Raw genomic sequence first — 9996 nt, 5'->3', positions numbered from 1 at the left:
TGTACTTTATGTTTAGATTATATTCTTTCTGATCCATGTTTTTGTTTTCAATAACCACTTCTTGATGACCAACCGACAAAATTGGCAAACTATTTAATTGGTGAAACTTAGCTTTGTTAAGTAGCGCGGGCCACTTTGCTAGTTTTCTGGAGACTAAAGTAAATGGAAGACATGCTAGGTGTGTGTTAAATTCTCAAAACAATTTTTTTTACATTTCAGGGACAAGTTAGATATGCTCTTACAGTGCTAACCCGGAACCTAAACAATAATCTTGTCTAGGATGTGGAGAGAAGGCAGTGCACATGCCCTCGAGAGAAGTCAGTGCACATGCCGACATCAAATCTACAGCGAGAGCGATGAGTGGTTACGAAGCCCGCCTCCTCCCCCCTGCCCCCCCCCCCCCCCCCCCCCGCGCGCTAATTTGTACATAGCTCTTCAACTGCTGAGCACATTTCATTTGACAAAAGAAATATATTCTATTTCTCTTCTTATGTGCATAGAAGAACATCTTTCATTTCACAACTCACTTGCCATATTCATTTGATCGACCAACTATCTCTATGTTTGAATTCATAAGCAATTTCAACACAATACACTTTCTTCCAATCCCATTTTGTGTGTATGTGTGTGTGCAGGGGGGTGGGGGAGGGGGAATAGATGTGCGGCGAGGTGGGCTATGGTTTTTTTGTGAGGGAGGGTTCGGGTTTTATAGCTGGAGATGGGCCAATTGGCCGACGCGCCTGTCATCACACCATGAATGTGGGATAGGCGGAGGGGAGCAACCTCCCCTTTTTTTTCTGAGAAGTGCTCTTCTCAGAGAAAAAATGGCTTGAGGAAAAAGTTTTGGCAATAACAAGCTATCTTTTGGAAACTAAAGTAAATGGAAGGCATGCTAGATGGGTGTTAATTTCTCCAAACGAATATTTTACTTTATATATAACTTCTAGGGGATAAGTTGGAGATGCTCTTACGGGGCTGATCTAGAACCTAAACAATAGTTGCAGTAATGACTGCCAGTCCAAGAATAGTTGTTGCTCGTTGAGGGCACATTATGTACAAAGGGATCAAACGATGCATTATACGTACTGGATACCATAGTAGTATGCCCAATATGTAGTAGGTTCTACATATTCTTAGACTTGTTTGTCAATTCCAGCCGTCTGAGAGCAGCTTTGTTTTTCTGCAAGTGTTTCCCTTGGTTTCCCTCACCACAGGTATATATCAGACATCAGCAAGGATTTGAGCGTGTGTGGGTGGGTGGGTGGGGGGGGGGGTCACAGATTAGTTTTTACCATGTTATATTTTTGTATCCATGGAGATGAAGCCTCCACGGTGAAGACAACATTGCTTGAATAATAGTTTTGTGCCTCTACTCCACAGTGGTGTGTCAGTGTGGCACTCAAGATCGATAGCTCAAAGCGCAAGATCCTATGGAATTTTGGCCCCATGGATAACAGTTCTCGATCATGTGGTTTGTTGTTCGACGCTTCAACCTATCTTGGCGCCGGTGATGATTGTGTCAAGTTTGGTGTGGTTATTTGTTCTCTAGCTTTTATCCTATGTAACACTGGGGTTCCCCTCGGGCAATATGGCTCGAACTAGAGATTCACCAACTTGTCTTGCAAGGGATGTGTCCCCGATTACAGTGCATTAAACGATACTAGGCTCTCACCTATTGGGGATGGGAGACTCATGCGGCGTTTCAAAACCATTGAGTTTAGCAAAGTTTGTGTATATTTGGTCTCCTCATTTTCACCGGAGTCATGGTGAGACGTTGAGCTGCAAATTTGGACCTCAAGATGCTAATTCCAAATAACTTCTATTTAACTTTTAGTTTTATCATAAATCTTTATTGTTCAATGTATGCCCGTTTATTTAATCTAATGTATTTTGCTTCCTTAGTTAATAAAGAGGGGTCTTATTTCTCAAATAATTATAATACTTTCGTGCATTATTTGATTTTTAAAAAAATAGTTAGTGAAGTCACGGATCTTAGTTGGTTAGAGGTTGTTTTTGGCAACATCCAACATTGGTATCGAATCAGTTGAGAACATACCAGATTGCTTGTATCTCCAGAATAGATAGACATTTCAAGCAAGTTATGTTTTTTAGAAATAGTCAACATAAAAGATTAAAAGACTAGTGAACAACACTACAATTCATATTAGTTTGAATTCTGAATAAGCATGCATACTACAAACTGCATGATTTTGATACAAAAAATCCAAATTATGCATGTGCCAGTAGCAAACTATTGCCCCACCCCTTACCCTGATAATTAAGGGTGGAAGATGGTATTGGAGGACAGAACACTAGTTGGCATTTCGTGCAATCTAGATGTATCTATTTATCCACCACTAAGCATAACGGTCTTGTACTCTAGAAATCTCTCACAGTTTACCAATTGTGTAGATATTTTGACAATCTTATTTACAAGGAGACATACAAGCAAATATTGTGATTATATTTGTTTATTCTGATTTATAATGAAATCCAACCTAACAACATATTTTCCTAAAAATCCAAATTAGCTGAATTTTTTTACAATTTACTAATAAAAATATATTTATAATGACAAATGTTTGAATGATATGCCAAATATTTACCTAATATGCATGATTGTGTTACATCATTCATTCTGCTTACCATACCTAAAATAGTATTCGAGATAGTATAGCAAATAATGCATATTAATAAAATAAAAGTTATTTTACAACAGTATGAGTTATCATTAAGTAAAAAAGTTCAATATAAATAGTTAGAAACATGTACATGTTTCGAAAAAAAAAGTAATTTGACACCGTATTTAGTACATTTTTCCAAAAAAAGTCATAAAATTGGAGGCAAACAAATGTTTTATATTTATTACAAGATTATCAAGAATTCATCACTACAATTTTATCGTTTGTTTTGAAAATTGTAATCAATCATTTTGTCTAAAGTGTGCAGTACACCATTTTAACTTTTTATTAACACTATTACAATAATTGTTTTGGTAAAACTAGTCGATAATATGTCAACAGTCGAATTTTGGACAGTGTGACTATATTTGCATATTTGAGTAGTCTGGTACGCTTTGCGTATTGAGTTTAATCAGACCATTTTTCGCATTTGTGTACCGAACAGTCTGGAGAATCTCCGAAAATACGCAGCCAACATGAATTTTAAGGAAACATAATGATAGAGGCAAAGGTGTCCCGTCTTTCGATGAGATGGTGGCTATCGTTTTGGAGGAGGTCGACTTTGACGATCCGACTACGATCGTGCGAGGACGCTGCGCCTTAGCAATCGCTAAACCAACTCCGAGAGGTTATTGACCACGCCGGAGCACGATCAACCTGACCACGAAAGTCTGTTTCCTGCAAGCAAACGAAGAACAAGCAAGGAACTAAGATTGCAATCTGGATATTGCGAATATAAGAGGAAAGCTTTATTGATCAAGGTGGGGTTCTGTGACGCCTTTGTCTAGTCGTTGAACACAAACGAAGTACGCGAAGTTGCAGCTATGGTGAACTTTTAGTCTAAACAAAACCCAAAGTCTAAACGGTGCCCTAAGGGCTGTATATATGGAGGAAGAGGGGGGAATTTCGTGGCCCTTGGGGAAGGGGTCCGAAACCAACCCTATCTCTTGTTTCCCAACACATACGGACTCTAAAAATAGCCTATACTTATGTATTTCAAAATTACATCGGCCTGGCCCAATAATAAGGTGACGCAGCACCTAGAATAGCCTTTGGACGAAATTTATGAAGTGGCATCTTGTATATTTCGTCCAAGGCTTCATGCACTCATTATGGTGGCTTCAAAGTCCTGAAATCATCACTTGTAACTCCGTTCTTGTTCCCCTTGCGCATGTCATCCTCTCCATGCTTGGTCTTGCTCCAGTGTTCATCCTTCTTCAAGGTAGGCCCTTCATTTGTAAGCAAAACAAATGCATCCAATTTAGGCAGCATCATATTCTCATGAACATTAGAATCATTACCAAGAAACGAAAGTACCTGAAAATTTAAGTGGCGTGCGCGAGCTCTAGTAATTGGTCCAGTATATGTAGCAGTAAGGGCTGTGGGTGTAACAATGGTATTGATGTCCTCGTCACATAAACTTAAAGTAACTAAATAGAACTGGATGATGTACCGGTGACATACTAGGCATGGTCTATGAGGCCACCGACACCTCCGTCGGCGTACATGTCGTCATCTGGACCGTAGCCCCCACTATCTTCCTCGTCGTCGCGCTAGGGGCGGCAGGCTTGCCAGGCGTTGCTGCATCCATGTCCGACTGCCGTGGTGCGCTCACGGCGCAAACGCTCCATCGCATCCTCTAGCACCTGCACCGCTTGTCTTCGGCGGCTCGGGTGAAGCGGGCGCTCAGACTCCATCGGCCCCACTTTGAGGAGCTGGACATTGAGTCAGCGCCAACAACAATAGTTCGATTGGCCCAAGCCTTCGTGAGCACCCAGGCTGGCGGCACCTCGCTCTTCGTGAACGTCGCCCTAAGCGTCATATTGCGCGTTTGCACTTGGATGAGGTGTTGCCATTGCGCCTTTGAAGTAGTAGTGGATGTGTGGGGACAACTTAGACGACGACGAAGAGGCCGGCTCCTCCTTCTTGATAGTGGGGAGGACAGGGAACCGCTACTGGCTACATCAGTGGCTTCTCCTTCATGTGGCGTCTCATCTAGACGTTGGGGGGTGAGGGGGATGCCTACTCCTTCACGCAAAAGCATCTAATTTGGACGTTGCGGTTGCGCGGATGGAAAGGTGGCATTGGGCTCGGCTGGTTAGGGACCAACACAATGCATCGTTCATTTATGTTGCAAACTCATCTTCCGTCGCTGCAGGGAGGAGGGTCGGCTTCTGCTCCTCCTCATCTGAAGAGAGCGTCTCCACTTTAACGGTGGATGGAGCCATGGACGATGAGGGGACCGATGAGCGTGGCGTCGGCGAGAACTTGATCCTGAGCTGGATCCACCATCGAGAACTCGATCTAGAGTTGGATCTGGCATCCTGGCAGCTACTGCCAAGTAGCCACCGCGTTTAGCTGCCAAGAAACCACCATGTTTAGGTGTTCTTGGCACCCTTCTTCCCGCCTATCGCCAACTAGGGTATGTGTGGTGTTTATTGGAGGTATAGAAGAGGAGGAGTGTGCAGATAAGCTTTGCCCATAGGTGTGCTACGAAGTCAAACAGAGTGAATGCTCGGAGGGTTATGAAGCGGAAGCAAAGAGGGTTTTTGGGACGAGTCCAGGGTGTCGGTCCAATGTGATGGACGTCCAGATTCCACCAGAGCTCTTCTCAATTTTTGGCTAGGCTCTGTAAGATTTTGAACATCCGAATCGTTCCGCCCCATTCGATGACCCGCGTTGGAGGCCTAAAAAGTCCAGACCATCTGGACAAAACATGTGCGGGTGTTTTGCTAGTCCGCATTGAAGACACCCTGACTGTGCCAACTAAGGGCATCTCCAGCAGGTTGTATGTTAGTCTTGTTGGTAAAATGTCCATCTCATCAACCAACAAGCTATCATACAACTACTCCAATAAGTTGTATCTAAGTTATCCAATAGATGGTGAGAAAATAAATGTGATTGCTCTCTATTTCACCTTGTAGCTTGTGCAAAGGTTGTTGATTAATCTACATACAACTTTGTTTTCTTTTCACATTTATTACATGCCACATTATCATTATATCCTAGGTGACAAATTTACCAACACCTATCTTACAACCGTTGGAGATGCTATTCCTTTTCTCTCCATCCGAAGAAAAATAATATGTCACTTGGCAGCGTGTCAAAAACTGGTCAGCAAAAGGGGGCCGGGAGGAGAGCAAAAGCAGCAACCTTTGCTTGACCAGCGACACTTGGTAGTGGTGATCACACAACCTTTTTTCGAAGTCTAGATCTCGAAGCAACTTTTGATAGTTCTCCTTCAAGTTTGACTTGGGCACTTTTAAGTGCAACGAATGCAACCTAGTAGGTTTTTTTTTTCTGTCCTCCCGTTTTGTTTGTTTGTCTGCTTCTTAACCTTCCATGCTAGCTAGTGGGCCTTTTTCTGTCCGTGGTGAGACGTCGGTGCCGACGAATATACCAACTCCACCTTGGATTCTTCCTTTTTCAAATGAAAAGACGAAGAGAAAATGGTATCACGGGAGGAGTGTACCTAGTAATTTCAGTGTAAACTAGTATTTCCTCTGTTCACAAATACTCTTATAATATGTTTTCAAAATACATACAGGTGAACAAACACACTGAAATATGGATTGTCAAAAAATAAAACCCACTGAAATGTGTCTATATACATTTAATTTACAAAATTTAAAACATCTTATATTCATGAACAGAGGGAGTATCTATTTTCTTTGTACTTCCTATTTTGATTCCAGTTAGTTAAATGAGAAAAGAAAACCAGCTTAGCCACCCATCACTATCAACCTCCGGCCTCTCCTGGTTACGTGCTTCTGTAGACATGTCCGCCACCACCAGCCTAACAGCCCCTCCCCACTTCCCCCGCCACCCGCGGCCGCTGTAGTTGCCTTGCCCTTCCACACTGCACGAGTCGACGCATCTTCAACCATCCCTTTACTCCCTTCCCCTCTGTGAGAGCCCGACTTAACAGGAATGATAGAGTACTCATATCAATAAGAAATTCCTTCTTTTTTTGAAAGTTGGTGCCAACTACGCATGAGTGAGGACAAAGTGCACAGAAAAAACTAGTGTTGATCTGTGGGGGCAAGTCTAGATCCCGTCAAAAGTAACAACCAGTAACCGACGGGTGTGTCCTTGGCGTTACACCTTCCCTCCTCTTCTCTACTGTTGGCGCCCCCTCATCGGTCCGACTCCCCATTGGCGGTGAACCTATGGCCAACCATGTCGCCCCGTCTCCGGCTCGGTCCCGGTGCCGTCTCAGAAACACCAAAGATTCTGGGCCAACCGAAGGTCATAAGATGTATTGTTCTTCTCCATGACAAACAAAATGCACAGAAAAATACCAATAGTTCATTTTACCTCTTAATACGACTTTGTCGTGGATGGCCGGCGCTTCTGTTGTTCTCATGCGCGTGAGTTGTTGTCGGCCTCGTGCATCCTAGCTATTTATGGAGCCGAGCAATATCCACTTAGTGCTACATTTTTTGAGTTAACAAAAACAGTATTTATTTAATTATATGAAACATCTTAATAACTGGAAAAGAAATTGTAAAGGTAGTAGGAGAAAAGTATTCCTGGTACTGTATCTTTCAATCAACCCACCAATCAATGGATTTAGGTATACGGAGGGAGGAGAGATCCATTTGGATTCAGAGCGAGACAAAGACAGACACGAGAGCGGCAGCTTCCTCCCTCCCTCCCTACTCTCTCCTACTCCTTCCCCTTCCTACTCCACTGACGGACGGGACGCGGCCTTCTTCTTTGTCTTCCTCTCCCTCCCCCCCCCCCCTCTCGCCGCCGCCTTCCTCCGCCGGGGCTGCTTCAGCTACTAACTGCGGCCGGGGGAGGAGAAAGGCCGCCTCTTGTCCGGCCACCTTTCGGCTGGTTCAGCCCACGCGGGAGCCGGATTGGGATGGAGTCGGCCGCCGGCGGCGGGCTGGGCAGCATGCGCGCCGTGCTCGCCATCCTCCAGTGGTGGGGCTTCAACGTCACCGTCATCATCATCAACAAGTGGATCTTCCAGGTAACAGTCCCCTTCTCCCCCTCTCGCATCTCATCTCGCCGCCGCCGCCGCCAGCCCGCCCATCTCCATTGCTCGGATCTGCGGGTCGGGACACCACCAGGCCCCGTTTTCCGACCTGATTTTTGTGCTAATGCAAGGCAGCCACACCCACAAGGAGCTGGAGGGAGCAATTGGTAGCAACGCGTAGCTCTCCTTGCCCCAATGGGGGAAAAAGGACCTCCCTTTCTGCGGCTTCCATAGATTCATACTACTACTAGTACAACAAGTCAAGAAGAGCACATTCGTTGGGCTGGGAGCTGCCTCTGCTACACATTCACTGGACCTAGTGGTCCAGTCTGATTTTGAGATATTTGTCCCCTTCAGCACTTCAGCTCATCCACCTGTATGCAATCCTTTGTAGTAGTAATGTTTTGCACCTGCAACCGGGGCTCAATTAGCTCTTGGTTTACAGTGTCATGTTCTGGCCGCAAAAATGGAATGAACTATTAATTTACGCTGCATAAACCATATGGCATGAGAACAATGGCCTCCTTTCAGAGAGCAATGTGTTTGTTTGGTGATATGACATTAAATCTTTTCTCTCGCAGAAGCTGGATTTCAAGTTCCCCCTCACAGTGTCCTGCGTCCACTTCATATGCTCCTCGATCGGGGCTTACATCGCGATCCACGTGCTCAAGGCAAAGCCGCTGATTCAGGTCGAGCCTGAGGACCGCTGGAAGAGGATCTTCCCCATGTCCTTTGTGTTCTGCATGAACATCGTGCTCGGGAACGTCAGCCTGCGCTACATCCCAGTCTCCTTCATGCAGACTATTAAATCCTTCACCCCTGCAACCACAGGTACCGTACCCGCTCTTACTGCCTGCATTATTCCTGTTCACAAAGAAGCGGTAGAGTTGTGGTGTTGCTGCCTATTAACAACTTTTCTGACGATTCGGTGTGATGCAGTTATTCTGCAGTGGTTGGTTTGGAGCAAGCACTTTGAGTGGCGCATATGGGCTTCGCTGGTCCCGATAGTCGGGGGGATCCTCTTGACCTCGATGACAGAGCTCAGCTTCAACATTTTTGGCTTCTGTGCTGCCATGATAGGCTGCCTCGCCACGTCTACAAAGACCATCTTGGCAGAGTCCCTGCTCCACGGATACAAATTTGACAGGTACATGCTCATCTCGTTGTGTAATGTCTGATGCTTTAGCAACTGGTGTTGTCTGGCATCCGTAAGTTCAAAACATTTTATCTTCTCTCTTCCTAAAATGATAAGTTGTTTTTTTGAGTTCAAGGATCAAAAGATTTAGTTCTTACTGTAGTGCTACCGTCAGGTTCAGTCCTGTAATTTCTTGCCTCTGTCAGATGATTTATTAAGTATTCTCTGTTTCTACAGCATTAACACAGTGTACTACATGGCACCCTTTGCCACCATGATACTGGCTCTGCCAGCAATGTTGCTTGAAGGAGGCGGCGTAATCGACTGGTTCTACACACACGACTCTGTCTTCTCTTCGCTGATTATCATCCTAGGCTCAGGGGTTCTTGCGTTTTGCCTCAACTTCTCCATCTTCTACGTGATCCATTCGACCACGGCAGTGACCTTCAATGTTGCTGGCAACCTTAAAGTAAGACCATTCTGGACTATCCATGCTTTCTTCCCTCAAGTTTCTCCTCTGTTTCTAGAACTGAACATTCCACTGTAGGTTGCCGTTGCAGTCTTGGTCTCATGGCTGATCTTCCGGAATCCGATCTCCCCAATGAATGCAATTGGATGCGCAATCACGCTCGTCGGCTGTACTTTCTATGGGTATGTGAGGCATCTCATCTCCCAACAGCAGGCTGCTGCCCTCCTAGGGAGCCAAGGAACGAACTCGCCGAGAAGTCGGGTGGAGATGCTCCCCCTTGTAGGCGACAAGGAAGATAAGGTCTAGCAAGGGAATACTCCCATATTCAAGAGCCGTTCATTTCAGCGGTTGACGGTACACTACAGTTTGGCACACAGATGCTGAGTTGAGGGAGGCCGGTAAATTGGTAGGGGGGCAACACTTTCTTGTGAAGCTGCATATGTTGTACTCAGGCAAACTGTGAGGGGTTTGTTCAGTCACTAGTTCTCATAGGGTTGCTAGCTGTCAACTTAGTCAAATCCCCCCAGGACAATTCGTGCGATTAGGATGGTGTCAACTTCTGTTTACTTGTTTTGCTGCCATATGTTTAGACCTTGAACTGCTGGTATGAATATTGATGCCATTATGATACGAATCGTGTTTGCATCGAAATTCCATGGCGCATTGTCTCTGATTGGAAAAGAGGGACTTAGGAACATGAAGGTTAAGCCACTTCCAAAATTTA

The 9996-nt window shown here is 44.9% G+C and overlaps 1 protein-coding gene across 1 annotated transcript; it reads left to right on the top strand.

Annotated features, from left to right (window-relative positions):
- The first annotated feature begins 7266 nt into the window (after positions 1-7266).
- On the top strand, positions 7267-9923 carry LOC109750551 (GDP-mannose transporter GONST5). The gene is made up of 5 exons (XM_020309510.4): positions 7267-7662; positions 8250-8499; positions 8608-8815; positions 9041-9272; positions 9351-9923. Exons 1-5 carry the CDS (start codon positions 7552-7554, stop codon positions 9576-9578), a joined length of 1029 nt encoding a protein of 342 aa, XP_020165099.1. The 5' UTR covers positions 7267-7551; the 3' UTR covers positions 9579-9923.
- The last annotated feature ends 73 nt before the right edge of the window (positions 9924-9996 follow it).

The sequence above is a fragment of the Aegilops tauschii genome, chromosome 2 (genome assembly GCF_002575655.3).
Source record: "Aegilops tauschii subsp. strangulata cultivar AL8/78 chromosome 2, Aet v6.0, whole genome shotgun sequence".
Lineage (NCBI taxonomy): Eukaryota > Viridiplantae > Streptophyta > Magnoliopsida > Poales > Poaceae > Aegilops > Aegilops tauschii.
This window is presented reverse-complemented; position numbering and strand designations above follow the sequence as displayed.